Source organism: Macrosteles quadrilineatus, unplaced genomic scaffold, assembly GCF_028750875.1.
Source record: "Macrosteles quadrilineatus isolate MER2022 unplaced genomic scaffold, UCM_ALF_1.0 Scaffold_88__1_contigs__length_433083, whole genome shotgun sequence".
NCBI classification, from domain to species: domain Eukaryota; kingdom Metazoa; phylum Arthropoda; class Insecta; order Hemiptera; family Cicadellidae; genus Macrosteles; species Macrosteles quadrilineatus.
The window spans coordinates 361,099-381,092 of NW_026542681.1; the positions used below are offsets into that span (position 1 = coordinate 361,099).

Below are 19,994 nucleotides of genomic sequence, written 5' to 3' on the forward strand. Positions count from 1 at the left end.
TAACTCTAACCTCTTATGAAATTTTATGCTAATTCCTGAGACTTGATTGCTGTGAAAAATAACAAAACACAATTTATGACAAAATGAACTGTATTAAGGAAAATAACTATTATGCTTACAAATAAAATGAAATAACCCTTAAATGAAAATAAAATGTTACAATTAATATTTAAACAATTTTTAAATGAGCAAAAAGATATTGCTGCCAGGTAGGATGGAACCCGGGAATATGAGATTGTAAGTCCAATGCTCTGACCACTAGACCACAGATGATTAGAAGAATTGAGCTGCAGTGGCTCTATTAGCCTCAGTTAGTGACTATTATACTGTATTGGAGCTTGTTCAGGATTGATTGCACAGGTATACACTGTAAGTTACTGTACTGAATAAAAGTTTGTTAAAAATAAAGGGATACTGCTGACCCTTGGAAAATTAATTAATAATGAGAAAGGGATGCTGATGACCCTTGAAATTAATGTCTATAAATGTCTGACTCACGACTACATGGTGAAAAATCTTCTCTTCAGTCCAAGCACAAAACACATGTCACATTCTGTCTCTGTCTCTGTCCACTCTCTGCCCACTGAAGCAACCGTTGAGACCGTCCAGTATGACCATTGTACCCAACCTGGCAGCTTACCCTATCTATGAGTGATTTACTTAACTAACTACAATGAATGAAACCATTTCATGAGAATTATTCTAACAAATGGAATACAAAGTTTTAAATATTTATGAAACTGCAAATTGAATTATTAAAATAAAATGAATATTTTTAAATACAATAAAATAAAATCTACTTATTTTTAATTAAATAAAAAGATGCTTAATCATACTCCCCACCGAAATTTCCAAAGAAATTTCTACTGATTTTGGTACTTAATCTAAGTGACTGGTATGGAGGGGAAGAAGAGGAACAACTTTGACTGCAGGTCTTCTCAACTCAGAACGTCCACACTTTACTGTCAAAACTCTGACAATACCGTCTTCACCTGGGTGCACGTGTGTAATTCTCGCCAAAGGCCATTGAAGAACAGGGGCATTTGGCTCTTTTAGCAAGACAAGATCGCCTACTTTTGCATTCTCATAGTTCTTGGTCCATTTGTTCCTCTTTTGTAGGAACGTAAGGTATTCAACCCTCCATCTTTGCCAAAAGTGTTGAGTCATTCTTAGCAGCAATTGCCAACGAGATAAAGATGATACTTTAGTATCTAAAAGTGACGGTTCAGGGGTGGCAAGGAGTGATGTCCCAATCAAAAAATGGCCAGGTGATAGGAACTCAGTTTCTTCAGGAGATGAAGACAACGGACATAAAGGTCTGGAGTTTAAAACAGCTTCAATTCTGACAAACCAAGTTGTGAGCTCCTCATATGTGAGTGGTGTGTCACCTGCCACTCTTCGGAGAAGTGTCTTCGCTGACTTCACGGCAGCTTCCCAGAGACCTCCGAAGTGGGGTGCTGAAGGAGGATTAAAGTTCCACTTTATTTCAAATTTGGTTGCTTGATGAAGTATGTCCTCTTGAGTTGACTGTTCGCGATACCAAGACCCAAACTCTCTCAACTTGTTAGCAGCTCCCTGAAAATTTGTGCCACAGTCTGAGTAACAATGTTCGGGGAGTCCTCTGCGACCAATAAATCTATTGAGAGCAGCCAGAAATGCATCTGTACTCAGCGCACTGACGATTTCCAAATGAACGGCTTTGGTAGCCATACATACAAAGACACAAAGGTAGGCTTTAGGGACTGCCGCTTTTCTTCGTTGAGATTCTCTCATGGGGAAAGGACCAGCAAAATCAATTCCTACATGAAGAAAGGCTCTGCTCGGATTTACTCTTGATGGTGGAAGATCAGCCATTCTGGGTGTGAGGTTCTTTGCCTTGTCTTTGTAGCAAGTCAAACACTTGAATGTGCGATGACGAACGAGACTTCGTAATGAAGGTATCCAAAATCGAAGCTGAATTAATGCTTGCAAGAGACCAGGTCCTGGGTGTAAATACAGCTTATGATAATAATCCACAAGCAAAGTAGTGAAGTGACACTTTGGCAGCAGAATAGGATGTCTTTGATCGGAAGGAAGTGAAGCTCTGTTTAGTCTTCCGCCAACTCTAAGGGTGCCATTTTCATCGAAGAATGGAGAGAGGTTGGAAAATTTGGAATTGGATATTTTTTCCTTGTTGCAAGTGTCATCTTGAAATATGTAGTGTGACTGAAGCTTATTCACTACATAAATTAAAGCTTCCCTCATTTCAGAAGGGTGTAGCAGACCGATGCGAATTTGACCAGAATTTATTTTTGCAGTTGCATTGGTTATAAATCTTTTCCACCAAGCAATTGCTGTCAAGATCTTGTAATATGATGATTGTGATGAGATGAAGGTTACGATGAAAGGTTCTGAGTCAGTAGACATCAATGTAGTGTGTTCAGTCTTCAGATCTGGGAGATCAGTTTGTGATGTCAGGTCCACATTTGATTTCGGCCATTCTTCTGCATGTTCACATAGCCATTGGGGACCATGCCACCATAAACTGTTGTTCTTGAGTTTGTCCACAGACAATCCTCTTCATCCACAATCACTTGGATTTTCACTTGTACGTACATGTCGCCAACATGACAACGATGTGAGCTCTGTAATTTGTGATACTCTATTTGAGATGAAAACCTTGAGCTTGTAAAGTGGCATATGGAGCCAGCCCAACACAATTGATGCATCAGTAAAGAAGACTGGTTCTTCAAACTTGATTGCAGTATTTAGAGAAAACATCTTGGATACTGCAGAATGAAGTCTAGCTAAAAGATGTGCCCCACACAATTCAAGACGGGGTATAGAAACAGTTTTGATTGGTGCTAATTTAGTTTTAGTGACGAGAAGGTGTGTGGATATTTGGTCCTCACTGACAACTCTAAGATACAGTGTAGCACAGTATCCTTGTGCTGATGCGTCTGAAAATCCCACTAGTTGATAAGAAAGGGGTTTGTTGGGTACTACAAGTCTTGGTATGGTGAGGTCTGACAATTTCCTAAGCTGTTTTATGAACTCTTCCCAAACTGATTTAAGATGAAAGGGTATTTCTTCATCCCAATTCAAGCCAAGCTTCCATAACTCCTGCATGATCCCTTTGGCTAAAAATGTGACTGGTGCCAGGAATCCTAGAGGGTCATATATCTTAGCAACAGTAGATAGGATAGATCGCTTGGTAGATGCTGGAGAGAAGTCCTGAAGCTTAAAAACGAAGACATCATTTGTTGGATCCCAATGAAGTCCTAGTATCTTCACACTAGAGTCTTCGTTTGAAGAGAAGTTGACTGAGTCTGCTTGTTGTCCTGAATTGGCCACTTTCAAAAGCTCTTCTTGGTTGCTTGCCCATTTACTTAGCGAAAAATGTCCTTTTTCTAATAACTGGATGGTTTCTTGTTGAAGCTTCAAAGCTTCATTCAGTGAAGATGTGCCAGTCACTATATCATCCACATACATATCCTGCGATATAGCTTGAGCAGCTCTTGGATGGTTCTCGCCTTCGTCTAAAGCGAGTTGCTTCATAACTCTAAGTGCTAGAAAGGGTGCAGAAGTCAATCCATACGTGACAGTGCACAATTCATACTTTTTTATTGGGTCTGCTGGATTAAATCTCCAATAAATGTGTTGGTAGGACCTGTCATGCGGGTCAACCAAAATTTGCCGATACATTTTGACAATATCAGCCACGAAGACAACTGGGTGCAAACGAAATCTCAGAAGAATGTCCCTAATGTCTTGTTGCAGCTTTGCACCCATCATGAGTTGGCTGTTCAAAGAAGGAAAGGGCGATGACTGAGCAGAAGCGTCAAAGACAACACGTAATTTTGTTTTGCCTCTATCCTCTTTTACCACACAGTGGTGAGGAATGACATACTTTGAAGGGGAAGTTGTGACATTCATGTGACCCAGATCTTGATAGTCTTTCATGAAATCATAATACTCTGACATCAAATTCTTGTCTTTAATAAGTTTTCCTTCAAGATTGTAGAATCTCTTCAGTGATGTTCCTTCAAAATTTCCTAATTGTGGACTAGGCGTCTTGAAAGGTAGGCGTACAACGTATTGACCATCGTCCATCCTGAAGTGGGTGTTCTTGAAGTGAGCTTCACATGCTTCGTCTTCAGGGTTTGTGAAACTAATGTCAGTATGGGGCTCTTCAAGCTCCCAAAAGCGTTGGATCTGTTGTCTCAAGTCATGAGCTTCGTTGTTAACAGTGAATAAGGAGTTGTTACCATCAACGGATAATAAACAAGTTCCAGAAACTCGTCCTATGACTATATAACCAAATATAGAGGAAAAGAGCTTTGGCTGGTTGTCTTGTACTGTCACGGTGGATCCATCCCAAATATCTGAGAACAAATCTGATCCCAGCAGAAAATCTACAGGACCTGGTTGCCAAAACTTAGGGTCAGCTAAGTCAAAGGTAGCGTAATTTTTCCAAATATTGGAGGGCATGACAAAATTAGGTAAGTGAGATGTAATGTTATTTACAACTATTGCTTCAGTTTCAACAATAGGTGACTGCAAGTTGCGTGGTTTAAGGTGACAGCGTACTTTGCCTTTAGTGCCATTAAAAACTGTCTGACCAATAGCACTGATTTTGTGAGGGAATGATTTAATCATCAAGCCAAGTTTATTTGCACATTTCTTTGTGATGAATGAGTGCTGACTACCTGAGTCCACTACAAGTCTCACTTGAGTGAAGTTGCCATGAACATCCTGAATTTCAGCAATAACTGTACCCAACAAGACTTGACTTTGTTCAGGCAGGGTTGCTGTTAATGAAGAATCTGGTGGATTCACAACATTAGCCTTGATTGCGGTTGTATCTTCATGTTCCAATGAGGATGTGTTGCTATCAGGAACGGGTAGATGCAAAAGTGAATTATGCCTCTTCTTGCAGACCTTGCAAGACCATCTAGAATTGCATCTATTAGTTGAGTGAAAGTATGACAGGCAGTTTCTACATCCACGCCAAGCCTTCAACATTTTATGTCTATCATCGACTGATGCATCAGCAAATTTATTGCATTTGAATAGAGCATGAGACCCCCTTTGGCATATGAAGCATACATCATTGCTGTCGGAGTTAGCCGAGGATTTAGGCAAAGAGCTGGATATGAGTGAAGTCTTCAAGTTACGACTATTTGATGGTTTGAAGCTCCCACTATTCTTCCCAGAAGTGGATGGCCTTATCTCCAATTGTTGTGTGTTTCCTCCAGCCAACTGAAGAGCTAGAGAGCGTTCACGGAGAAATTTAGTCAAATCATTGAAAACTGGAAAATCTTTTCCTTTATGCTGCAACTCAAATTGCTCTCGAGTTGTATGATCCAACAGCCTAACTGCTATATGAAACAGAATGAAGTCACCTTCGTCAGGTATTTTCAAAAGTTTAAATGCAGCAATATTATCTGAAATTTGAGAAAGAAATGACTGTAGTGAATCTACAGTTGTTTTCCCCTGTTGTGGTTTGAATGCCATCAATTGATTGAGGTAATTTGAAGCAAGCATACGCTTGTTATTGAAAGTTTCATTTAAAGCCTTCCAAGCAATATCATAGTTGTCGTCAACCAAAGGAAGATGTCTTATCACTGCAGAGGCAGTTCCCCCTAAAGAAGAGACGAGATAGTGAAATTTCTCCATTTTTGATGATAAGGCATCATTATGGATAATGGAAGTGAAGGCATCTCGAAACTTGGACCAATTCGTAATCTGGCCATTGAAATGTGGAAGATTGATGCGAGGCAAATGTTTGTTGCTTCTGGCTTCTGGTGACAAAGATTCATTAAGTCCCATACTCTGCCTTGATGAAGTAGTGCTAACCTCTGAGAGAATAGTTTCATGTGAAGTGTGTGCTTCATAGTAGTAACGTTTAGCTTTAGTTTGCATTGTTAGGTCATCTTCTTGAGGAAAGGTTTGTTTCCCAGTAGACTTCTCAGTTTCATACAGGTCTGTGAGCTCATCCCAAATATTTTCAAATCTTGAGTAATATTTCTCAAGAACCTTAAACATGCCCTTGAAGGAATTATGTTGATCCTTATTGTTGAGTGCTGCTCTGCCCTTTTCATTTATTACTTGAACTTCCTTGAAACTCTCTACTAATTTCCTCTTCAAAGTGGTAGCCTTGCGTTTGAACTCTTCGGCATCCATGTTGGACTGGGATAGGTTATGGGTTCAAAGGAAAATAGAAAATGAATGAAGAAGTATTAATTTAGTTCGGCTGTAGTATGATTAAACAGCTTGTACAATAGCAAACCTACTGAAAAGTGCATTAGTAAGAAACCATTCAATTAGTTATAAAAGATTGAAAACAGATTGTAAGTACTGACCTGCAATGAAACATTAAATGAACCAAATACATCTTATGAAAATACAAGTGACAAATAAGCAATGGACCATGACAAGTAAAATAGTTAAAAACTTATTCTATACAACAAACAATTGTTCTGAAATGTCTGTGAAATTTCAACAATAAATTATATGCTATGTAATATTTGAACAACTATTCTGATGATTGCTGTTATCAATTTGAGTTTGAAATGCAAAATGTACAATAAAATAATGAGTAATGAATACAGTAATAAACACTTATCAAGTATAAACAACTTTACACAATTCAATTGATTAATAAGTGAACAAATAATATTTATTTGGTAAACAATTAAATAGTTAGGCCTATTCACTTCAAATAAATTGTTAATATAATATTCCACAACTAATCAAAATCCGGCTCGAAGGACCACTATGTTGAAGCCAAAGAGGAAATTTAAGGTCTTTTAAAACAATAAAATCCTAACTCTAACCTCTTATGAAATTTTATGCTAATTCCTGAGACTTGATTGCTGTGAAAAATAACAAAACACAATTTATGACAAAATGAACTGTATTAAAGAAAATAACTATTATGCTTACAAATAAAATGAAATAACCCTTAAATGAAAATAAAATGTTACAATTAATATTTAAACAATTTTTAAATGAGCAAAAAGATATTGCTGCCAGGTAGGATGGAACCCGGGAATATGAGATTGTAAGTCCAATGCTCTGACCACTAGACCACAGATGATTAGAAGAATTGAGCTGCAGTGGCTCTATTAGCCTCAGTTAGTGACTATTATACTGTATTGGAGCTTGTTCAGGATTGATTGCACAGGTATACACTGTAAGTTACTGTACTGAATAAAAGTTTGTTAAAAATAAAGGGATACTGCTGACCCTTGGAAAATTAATTAATAATGAGAAAGGGATGCTGATGACCCTTGAAATTAATGTCTATAAATGTCTGACTCACGACTACATGGCGAAAAATCTTCTCTTCAGTCCAAGCACAAAACACATGTCACATTCTGTCTCTGTCTCTGTCCACTCTCTGCCCACTGAAGCAACCGTTGAGACCGTCCAGTATGACCATTGTACCCAACCTGGCAGCTTACCCTATCTATGAGTGATTTACTTAACTAACTACAATGAATGAAACCATTTCATGAGAATTATTCTAACAAATGGAATACAAAGTTTTAAATATTTATGAAACTGCAAATTGAATTATTAAAATAAAATGAATATTTTTAAATACAATAAAATAAAATCTACTTATTTTTAATTAAATAAAAAGATGCTTAATCACAACACCAAATCTAGCTTGCAGTATTGTGAAATTGATGTAAATATGTTCAATTCAGAGCGTAATATTGAAATAACTTGTATAAAGCTTAAGAACTTAAATCTCGTCATTGTATCACTGTACAGACCACCTAATGGTGATACTAAAATTTTCTTTGACAACTTTGAGAAAGTAGTCAAACAAATTCATAAGCGAGGTACAAAAATTATTATTTGTGGTGACTACAACATCAAGTTTGATAAAATTACCGAACCTACTACCGTCACATTTCTTAATATCTTGCGCTCATATAACTTAGTTGTAACCAATTTGTCTCCAACCAGAAAAAAGTCTTGTATTGATAATGTTTTTGTTAATTTTTCTGAGGATCTATATAATGTAAAAGTTATGAAATCCTGTTTATCTGATCACGATCCTCTTCTTATTAATTATAAACTAGATAGAAAGAAACATACAGAAATTAACTCAGATAAATCTGGAATCAAACATTTTTTTCGCAGACAAGATGAAGAACAAATTTCCTTGTTTATTGAGTGTTTAAAAAATGAACATTGGGAAATAATAAGCTCCTATCTATGTAATGAGATAAATGTAGAAGCTTTGTTTGACTTATTTTTTAAAAGGTATGTTAATCTTTGGCATTTCGCTTCTCCTTTAGTATCATCTAAGAGTAAATGTAGAACCAAACAAAAATTTAATTGGTATTCAGACGATCTAAGAAAATCTAGAGATCTAATGCTAGGTTATCATAATATGTATAAGTGCTTTGAAAGAGATCACTCGGTCCATACTGATGTGGCTTACAGAGCTTACTTGTTTTTTAAGAAACAATACAAGGATAATATTAAAATGGCTAAGAAACAGACGTATGAAAATTATATTGAAAACTCAAGTAATAAGTGTAAAGCAGCGTGGGAGGTGATTTCTTTAGAAACACAATCACACACAAACAAAACTAAAATAACAATTGATCCAAACCAGTTTAACAATTTTTTCATTAATTCAGTTTCAGATATACAGAAAAATATAATAAGCACCAACACGCAGGCACTTAACCTCACACGGAACTCGAAACAAAAGTCAATTGCTTTCAATTGGTCTCACGTCTCCACGGATCAGGTAATGAAAACAGTGACAAATCTTTCCAACTCAAAAGCAACAGATTTTTACTGGATATCTAATTTTCTTCTAAGAAAAACCATAATGTATATTAGTGAGCCTCTTGCATTCATCTTTAACCAGTGTTTGACTCAGGGCTATTTTTCTGATTTACTAAAAGTCTCTAAGGTGATTCCTGTCTATAAAAAAGGGGATAAAGCTCTGGTACAGAATTATCAACCAATTTCAATTGTTCCCATCTTCTCTAAGGTATTTGAGTCACTCCTACATGTTCAGCTTAATCATCACTTCCACATAAACCATCTATTTAGTCCCTACCAGTTTGGGTTTCGATCAAAGAAATCAACAACCACTGCTGTGTCTGCTCTGGTTGACAACATTCTTACTGCTTTTGAAAATAAGGAATCAGTGTCTCTAAAGCTCTGCGATCTGAGTAAAGCTTTTGATTGTGTTGAACATCGTATTCTCCTTGACAAACTCTCTTACTACGGCATCTCACACAACTCTCTGAATTTATTGAAGTCCTATCTGTCTAATCGTAAACAATATGTTTCTTTTAATTGTAGCCAATCAACAACATTAACTGTAACAACTGGTGTTCCCCAGGGCTCTGTTCTGGGACCATTTCTTTTTATAGTTTTCATTAACGACCTACCTTGCAACATACCCTCTCAGACAGTCATTTATGCTGATGATACAACGTTACTTTCATCACATTCCAATCTGAAAACTCTTGAGGAGAACATAAATCATGCTTACAACTCTGCACAAATATGGTTTGCATCAAATAAGTTGCTTTGCAATAATGATAAAACTCAAGATTTATTGCTAAGCATGGCAGGTACAAGTAACTATAAATCAGTAAAGCTTCTTGGTTTTCATTTGGATTCTAGACTTGATTGGAATGATCATATAGATGGTATTTGTAAGAAAATTTCCAGAGTGTCTTTTTTAATTTGAGGATATCTTATTTTTCTTTTGTCCAATCACATATTTGTTTTGGAATAGTTTTGTGGGGTCACTCTAGTGCTGTACACGACATTCTCATAATTCAAAAGAAAATCTTGAGAACTATGTGTAGAGTGGATAAAGTGGAACACTGTAAACCATTGTTTATCAGACTAAATATCATGACAGTAATAAACCTTTACATCTACCAAGTACTTATCCACACAAAACTACACCTTTCAGATTTCACCACCAGAGACCACTTTCATGCACATGACACGAGGGGCAAGGCTAAGCTGGATTTACCCCAACACAGGTTGGCCAAAACAGGTAAATCCTTTAAAGCCAACTGTGTTAGGTTTTTTAATAGGCTCCCCCAAACTGCAAAACTCATCTCATTTAATCACTTCAAAACAACTATAAAATACTGGCTAGTTGAAAACCCTTTTTATTCGTTTGATGAATTTGAAATGTCAGAGTTTAATGTTAAGTTTTAACCTGTTGTACATAGTTTTTAGTTAATTTTAATTCAATGTATTAGCATTTAGTAAGAATATTTGACTGTTCCTATTTCTGTATTGTTATAGATCAATGGAATAAATACTCTTGACTTGACTTAACATGTTAAAATGTAACATATTAAAATGTAACATGTTAAAATTTAACATTTTAAAATGTAACATTTTATCATGTTAAAATGAAATTTGTTAAAATGTAATATTTTAATATGTAACATGCTAAAATGTAACATTTTATCATGTTAAAATGCAACATGTTAAAATGAAACATGTTAAAATTTAACATTTTATCATGTTAAAATGCAACATGTTAAAATGTAACATTTTATTATGTTAAAATGAAACATGTTAAAATTTAACATTTTTAATGTTAAAATGCAACATGTTAAAATGTAACATTTTATCATGTTAAAATGCAGCATGTTTAAATGTAACATGTTAAAATGTAAAATATTAAAATGTAACATGTTAAAATGTTACATTTTATCGTGTTAAAATGAAACATGTTAAAATGTAACATTTTATTATGTAAAAATGAAACATGTTAAAATGTAACATTTTATCATGTTAAAATGAAACATGTTAAAATGTAACATTTTATCATGTTAAAATTAAACTTGTTAAAATGTAACATTTTAAAATGTAACATGTTAAAATGTAACATGTTAAAATGTAACATTTTATCATGATAAAATGCAACATATTAAAATGTAACATATTAAAATGTAACATGTTAAAATGTAATATTTTTAAATGTTACATTTTATCATGTTAAAATGAAACATGTTAAAATGAAACATGTTAAAATGTAACATTTTATCATGGTAAAATGAAACATGTTAAAAATAACATTTTAAAATGTTAAAATGCAAAATGTTAAAATGCAACATGTTAAAATGTAACATATTAAAATGTAACATGTTAAAATGTATCATTTTATTATGTTAAAATGAAACATGTTAAAATGTAACATATTAAAATGTAACATGTTAAAATGTAAAATTTTTAAATGTAACATTTTATCATGTTAAAATGAAACGTGTTAAAATGTAACATTTTATCATGTTAAAATGAAACATGTTAAAATGTAACATTTTATCATGTTAAAATGAAACATGTAAAAATGTAACATTTTATTATGTTAAAATGAAGCATGTTAAAATGCAACATGTTAAAATGTAACATTTTCAAATGAAACATGTTAAAATGTAACATTTTACCATTTTAAAATGCAACATTTTAAAATGTAACATTTTATCATGTTAAAATGAAACTTGTTAAAATGTAACATTTTTTTAAATGTAACATGTTAAAATGTAACATTTTATCATGATAAAATGCAACATATTAAAATGTAACATATTAAAATGTAACATGTTAAAATGTAACATTTTTAAATGTAACATTTTATCATGTTAAAATGCAACATGTTAAAATGTAACATTTTATCATGTTAAAATGCAACAAGTTAAAATGTAACATATTAAAATGTAACATGTTAAAATGTAACATTTTATCATGTTAAAATGATACATGTTAAAATTTAACATTTTATTATGTTAAAATGAAACATGTTAAAATGTAACATTTTATCATGTTAAAATAAAACATGTTAAAATGTAACATTTTATCATGATAAAATGCAACATATTAAAATGTAACATCTTAAAATGTAACATTTTATCATGTTAAAATGTAACATTTTATCATGTTAAAATGCAACATTTTAACATGTAACATGTTGAAACGTAACATGTTAAAATGTAACATTTTATCATGTTAAAAGGAAACATGTTAAAATGTAACATTTTATCATGTTAAAATGAAACATGTTAAAATTTAACATTTTATCATGTTAAAATGCAACATGTTAAAATCTAACATTTTTAATGTTAAAATGCAACATGTTAAAATGTAACATTTTATCATGTTAAAATGCAGCATGTTAAAATGTTACATTTTAAAATGTAACATTTTATCGTGTTAAAATGAAACATTTTAAAATGTAACATTTTATTATGTTAAAATATAACATGTTAAAATGTAACATTTTATCATGTTAAAATGAAACATGTTAAAATGTAACATTTTATCATGTTAAAATTAAACTTGTTAAAATGTAACATTTTAAAATGTAACATGTTAAAATGCAACATGTAAAAATGTATCATTTTATCATGATAAAATGCAACATATTAAAATGTAACATATTAAAATGTAACATGTTAAAATGTAACATTTTTAAATGTAACATTTTATCATGTTAAAATGAAACATGTTAAAATGTAAGATTTTATCATGGTAAAATGAAACATGTTAAAAATTAACATTTTAAAATGTTAAAATGCAACATGTTAAAATGTAACATTTTTAAATGTAACATTTTATCATGTTAAACTGAAACATGTTTAAATGAAACATGTAAAAATGTAACATTTTCAAATGAAACATGTTAAAATACAACATGTTAAAATGTAACATTTTATCATGATAAAATGCAACATATTAAAATGTAACATATTAAAATGTAACATGTTAAAATGTAACATTTTTAAATGTAACATTTTATTATGTTAAAATGAAACATGTAAAAATGTAACATTTTCAAATGAAACATGTTAAAATGTAACATTTCCAAATAAAACATGTTAAAATGTAAAATTTTATCATGTTAAAATTCAACATTTTAAAATGTAACATGTTAAAATGTAACATTTTATCATGTTAAAATGCAACAATTTATCATGTTTAAATGAAACGTGTTAAAATGTAACATTTTATCATGTTAAAATGAAACATGTTAAAATGTAACTTTTCATCATGTTAAAATGAAACATGTTAAAATGTAACATTTTATCATGTTAAAATGAAACATGTTAAAATGTAACTTTTTATCATGTTAAAATGTAACATTTTATTATGTTAAAATGTAACATGTTTAAATTTAACATTTTATCATGTTAAAATGTAACATTTTATCATGTTAAAATGAAACAAGTTAAAATTTAACATTTTATCATGTTAAAATGCCTCATGTTAAAATGTAACATTTTATCTTGTTAAAATGCAACATGTTAAAATGTAACATATTAAAATGTAACATGTTAAAATTTAACATTTTAAAAATGTAACATTTTATCATGTTAAAATGAAATTTGTTAAAATGTAATATTTTAAAATGTAACATGCTAAAATGTAACATTTTATCATGTTAAAATGCAACATGTTAAAATGAAACATGTTAAAATGTAACATTTTAGCATGTTTAAATGAAACATGTTAAAATTTAACATTTTATCATGTTAAAATGCAACATGTTAAAATGTAACATTTTATTATGTTAAAATGAAACATGTTAAAATTTAACATTTTTAATGTTAAAATGCAACATGTTAAAATGTAACATTTTATCTTGTTAAAATGCAGCATGTTTAAATGTAACATGTTAAAATGTAACATATTAAAATGTAACATGTTAAAATGTAACATGTTAAAATGTAACATTTTTAAATGTAACATTTTATCATGTTAAAATGCAACATGTTAAAATGTAACATTTTATCATGTTAAAATGCAACAAGTTAAAATGTAACATATTAAAATGTAACATGTTAAAATGTAACATTTTATCATGTTAAAATGAAACATGTTAAAATTTAACATTTTATTATGTTAAAATGAAACATGTTAAAATGTAACATTTTATTATGTTAAAATGAAACATGTTAAAATGTAACATTTTATCATGTTAAAATAAAACATGTTAAAATGTAACATTTTATCATGATAAAATGCAACATATTAAAATGTAACATCTTAAAATGTAACATTTTATCATGTTAAAATGTAACATTTTATCATGTTAAAATGCAACATTTTAACATGTAACATGTTGAAACGTAACATGTTAAAATGTAACATTTTATCATGTTAAAAGGAAACATGTTAAAATGTAACATTTTATCATGTTAAAATGAAACATGTAAAAATTTTACATTTTATCATGTTAAAATGCAACATGTTAAAATCTAACATTTTTAATGTTAAAATGCAACATGTTAAAATGTAACATTTTATCATGTTAAAATGCAGCATGTTAAAATGTTACATTTTAAAATGTAACATTTTATCGTGTTAAAATGAAACATTTTAAAATGTAACATTTTATTACGTTAAAATATAACATGTTAAAATGTAACATTTTATCATGTTAAAATTAAACATGTTAAAATGTAACATTTTATCATGTTAAAATTAAACTTGTTAAAATGTAACATTTTAAAATGTAACATGTTAAAATGCAACATGTAAAAATGTATCATGTAAAAATGTATCATTTTATCATGATAAAATGCAACATATTAAAATGTAACATATTAAAATGTAACATGTTAAAATGTAACATTTTTAAATGTAACAATTTATCATGTTAAAATGAAACATGTTAAAATGTAAGATTTTATCATGGTAAAATGAAACATGTTAAAAATTAACATTTTAAAATGTTAAAATGCAACATGTTAAAATGTAACATTTTTAAATGTAACATTTTATCATGTTAAACTGAAACATGTTTAAATGAAACATGTAAAAATGTAACATTTTCAAATGAAACATGTTAAAATACAACATGTTAAAATGTAACATTTTATCATGATAAAATGCAACATATTAAAATGTAACATATTAAAATGTAACATGTTAAAATGTAACATTTTTAAATGTAACATTTTATCATGTTAAAATGAAACATGTAAAAATGTAACATTTTCAAATGAAACATGTTAAAATGTAACATTTCCAAATAAAACATGTTAAAATGTAAAATTTTATCATGTTAAAATGCAACATTTTAAAATGTAACATGTTAAAATGTTACATTTTATCATGTTAAAATGCAACAATTTATCATGTTTAAATGAAACGTGTTAAAATGTAACATTTTATCATGTTAAAATGAAACATGTTAAAATCTAACTTTTCATCATGTTAAAATGAAACATGTTAAAATGTAACATTTTATCATGTTAAAATGAAACATGTTAAAATGTAACTTTTTATCATGTTAAAATGTAACATTTTATTATGTTAAAATGTAACATGTTTAAATTTAACATTTTATCATGTTAAAATGTAACATTTTATCATGTTAAAATGAAACAAGTTAAAATTTAACATTTTATCATGTTAAAATGCCTCATGTTAAAATGTAACATTTTATCTTGTTAAAATGCAACATGTTAAAATGTAACATATTAAAATGTAACATGTTAAAATTTAACATTTTAAAAATGTAACATTTTATCATGTTAAAATGAAATTTGTTAAAATGTAATATTTTAAAATGTAACATGCTAAAATGTAACATTTTATCATGTTAAAATGCAACATGTTAAAATGAAACATGTTAAAATGTAACATTTTAGCATGTTTAAATGAAGCATGTTAAAATTTAACATTTTATCATGTTAAAATGCAACATGTTAAAATGTAACATTTTATTATGTTAAAATGAAACATGTTAAAATTTAACATTTTTCATGTTAAAATGTAACATATTAAAATGTAACATGTTAAAATGTTACATTTTAAAATGTAACATTTTATCGTGTTAAAATGAAACATGTTAAAATGTAACATTTTATTATGTAAAAATGAAACATGTTAAAATGTAACATTTTATCATGTTAAAATGAAACATGTTAAAATGTATCATTTTATTATTTTAAAATGAAACATGTTAACATGTAACATATTAAAATGTAACATGTTAAAATGTAAAATTTTTAAATTTAACATTTTTTCATGTTAAAATGAAACATGTTAAAATGAAACATGTTAAAATGTAACATTTTATCATGTTAAAATGAAACATGTTAAAATGTAACATTTTATGATGTTAAAATGAAACATGTTAAAATGTAACATTTTATCATGTTTAAATGAAAAATGTAAAAATGTAACATTTTCAAATTAAACATGTTAAAATGTAACATTTTCAAATGAAAAATGTTAAAATGTAACATTTTATCATGTTAAAATGCAACAATTTATCAAGTTAAAATGAAACATGTTAAAATGTAACATTTTATCATGTTAAAATGAAACATGTTAAAATGTAACTTTTTATCATGTTAAAATGAAACATGTTAAAATGTAACATTTTCAAATGAAACATTTTCAAATGAAACATGTTAAAATGTAACATTTTTATATGTAACATTATATCATGTTAAAATGAAACATGTTAAAATGAAACATGTTAAAAGCAACATTTTAAAATGTAACATGTTCAAATTTAACATTATATCATGTTAAAATGTAACATTTTATCATGTTAAAATGAAACAAGTTAAAATTTAACATTTTATCATGTTAAAATGCCTCATGTTAAAATGTAACATTTTATCATGTTAAAATGCAACATGTTAAAATGTAACATATTAAAATGTAACATGTTAAAATGTAACATTTTAAAATGTAACATTTTATCATGTTAAAGTGAAACTTGTTAAAATGTAATATTTTAAAATGTAACATGTTAAAATGTAACATTTTATCATGTTAAAATGCAACATGTTAAAATGAAACATGTTAATATGTAACATTTTATCATGTTAAAATGCAACATGTTAATTGTAACATTTTAAAATGTAACATTTTATCATGTTAAAATGAAACATGTTAAAATGTAACATTTTATCATGTTAAAATGAAACATGTTAAAATGTAACATTTTATCATGTTAAAATGAAACATGTTAAAATGTAACATTTTATCATGTTAAAATGAAACATGTTAAAATGAAACATATTAAAATGTAACATTTTATCATGTTAAAATGAAACATGTTAAAATGTAACATTTTATCATGTTAAAATTAAACTTGTTAAAATGTAACATTTTAAAATGTAACATGTTAAAATGTAACATCTTATCATGATAAAATGCAACAATTTAAAATGTAACATTGTATCATGTTAAAATGAAACTTGTTAAAATGTAACATTTTAAAATGTAACATGTTAAAATGTAACATTTTATCATGATAAAATGCAACATATTAAAATGCAACATATTAAAATGTAACCTATTAAAATGTAACATGTTAAAATGTAACATTTTTAAATGTAACATTTTATCATGTTAAAATGCAACATGTTAAAATGTAACATTTTATCATGTTAAAATGCAACATGTTAAAATGTAACATATTAAAATGTAACATGTTAAAATGTAACATTTTAAAATGTAACATTTTATTATGTTAAAATGAAACATGTTAAAATTTAACATTTTATTATGTTAAAATGAAACATGTTAAAATGTAACATTTTATCATGATAAAATGCAACATATTAAAATGTAACATATTAAAATGTAACATGTAAAAATGTAACATTTTTAAATGTAACATTTTTAAATGTAACATTTTATCATGTTAAAATGAAACATGTTAAAATGTAACATTTTATCATGTTAAAATGAAACATGTTAAAATGTAACATTTTATCATGTTAAAATGCAACATTTTAACATGTATCATGTTGAAACGTAACATGTTAAAATGTAACATTTTATCATGTTAAAAGGAAACATGTTAAAATGTAACTTTTTATCATGTTAAAATGAAACATGTTAAAATGTAACATTTTATCATGTTAAAATGAAACATGTTAAAATATAACTTTTTATCATGTTAAAATGTAACATTTTATCATGTTAAAATGTAACATGTTTAAATTTAACATTTTATCATGTTAAAATGAAACAAGTTAAAATTTAACATTTTATCATGTTAAAATGCCTCATGTTAAAATGTAACATTTTATCATGTTAAAATGCAACATGTTAAAATGTAACATATTAAACTGTAACATGTTAAAATTTAACATTATAAAATGTAACATTTTATCATGTTAAAATGAAATTTGTTAAAATGTAATATTTTAAAATGTAACATGCTAAAATGTAACATTTTATCATGTTAAAATGCAACATGTTAAAATGAAACATGTTAAAATGTAACATTTTAGCATGTTAAAATGAAACATGTTAAAATTTAACATTTTATCATGTTAAAATGCAACATGTTAAAATGTAACATTTAATTATGTTAAAATGAAACATGTTAAAATTTTACATTTTTAATGTTAAAATGCAACATGTTAAAATGTAACATTTTATCATGTTAAAATGCAGCATGTTTAAATGTAACATGTTAAAATGTTACATATTAAAATGTAACATGTTAAAATGTTACATTTTAAAATGTAACATTTTATCGTGTTAAAATGAAACATGTTAAAATGTAACATTTTATTATGTAAAAATGAAACATGTTAAAATGTAACATTTTATCATGTTAAAATGAAACATGTTAAAATGTATCATTTTATTATGTTAAAATGAAACATGTTAAAATGTAACATATTAAAATGTAACATGTTAAAATGTAAAATTTTTAAATGTAACATTTTATCATGTTAAAATGAAACATGTTAAAATGTAACATTTTATCATGTTAAAATGAAACATGTTAAAATGTAACATTTTATGATGTTAAAATGAAACATGTTAAAATGTAACATTTTATCATGTTTAAATGAAAAATGTAAAAATGTAACATTTTCAAATGAAACATGTTAAAATGCAACATTTTAAAATGTAATATGTTTAAATGTAACATTTTATCATGTTAAAATGCAACAATTTATCAAGTTAAAATGTAACATTTTATCATGTTAAAATGAAACATGTTAAAATGTAACTTTTTATCATGTTAAAATGAAACATGTTAAAATGTAAAATTTTCAAATGAAACATTTTCAAATGAAACATGTTAAAATGTAACATTTTATTATGTTAAAATGCAACATTTTAAAATGTAACATTTTATCGTGTTAAAATTAAACATGATAAAATGTAACATTTTATTATGTAAAAATGAAACATGTTAAAATGTAACATTTTATCATGTTAAAATGAAACATGTTAAAATGTATCATTTTATCATGTTAAAATGCAACATTTTAAAATGTAATATGTTAAAATGTAACATTTTATCATGTTAAAATGCAACAATTTATCAAGTTAAAATGAAACATGTTAAAATGTAACATTTTATCATGTTAAAATGAAACATGTTAAAATGTAACTTTTTATCATGTTAAAATGAAACATGTTAAAATGTAACATTTTCAAATGAATCATTTTCAAATGAAACATGTTAAAATGTAACATTTTATTATGTTAAAATGCAACATTTTAAAATGTAACATGTTCAAATTTAACATTATATCATGTTAAAATGTAACATTTTATCATGTTAAAATGAAACAAGTTAAAATTTAACATTTTATCATGTTAAAATGCCTCATGTTAAAATGTAACATTTTATCATGTTAAAATGCAACATGTTAAAATGTAACATATTAAAATGTAACATGTTAAAATGTAACATTTTAAAATGTAACATTTTATCATGTTAAAATGCAACATGTTAATTGTAACATTTTAAAATGTAACATTTTATCATGTTAAAATGAAACATGTTAAAATGTAACATTTTATCATGTTAAAATGAAACATGTTAAAATGTAACATTTTATCATGTTAAAATGAAACATGTTAAAATGTAACATTTTATAGTGTTAAAATAAAACATGTTAAAATGTAACATTTTATCATGTTAAAATTAAACTTGTTAAAATGTAACATTTTAAAATGTAACATGTTAAAATGTAACATCTTATCATAATAAAATGCAA

The 19,994-nt window shown here is 27.7% G+C and overlaps 3 protein-coding genes across 3 annotated transcripts in view; 1 reads left to right on the forward strand and 2 right to left on the reverse strand.

Moving 5' to 3' along the window:
* Positions 1-879: 879 nt before the first annotated feature.
* LOC128982037 (uncharacterized) lies at positions 880-1,854 on the reverse strand. Its single transcript, XM_054401077.1, has one exon. The coding sequence runs from the start codon at positions 1,852-1,854 to the stop codon at positions 880-882; it is 975 nt and encodes a 324-aa protein (XP_054257052.1).
* A 599-nt stretch (positions 1,855-2,453) lies between these two features.
* LOC128982038 (uncharacterized) lies at positions 2,454-6,165 on the reverse strand. Its single transcript, XM_054401078.1, has 2 exons — positions 2,986-6,165; positions 2,454-2,624 (listed from the first exon to the last, which is right to left on the reverse strand). The coding sequence occupies exons 1-2, from the start codon at positions 6,163-6,165 to the stop codon at positions 2,454-2,456; spliced, it is 3,351 nt and encodes a 1,116-aa protein (XP_054257053.1).
* Positions 6,166-7,312: 1,147 nt separating this feature from the next.
* Positions 7,313-19,994, forward strand: part of LOC128982039 (uncharacterized) — a gene marked incomplete at its 3' end in the record, with an annotated part of 60,894 nt that continues 48,212 nt past the window's right edge. Inside the window, exon 1 of the mRNA XM_054401079.1 lies at positions 7,313-7,416. Within this exon, the coding sequence (XP_054257054.1) occupies positions 7,313-7,416 (104 nt within the window). The remainder of the gene's footprint in view (positions 7,417-19,994) is intronic.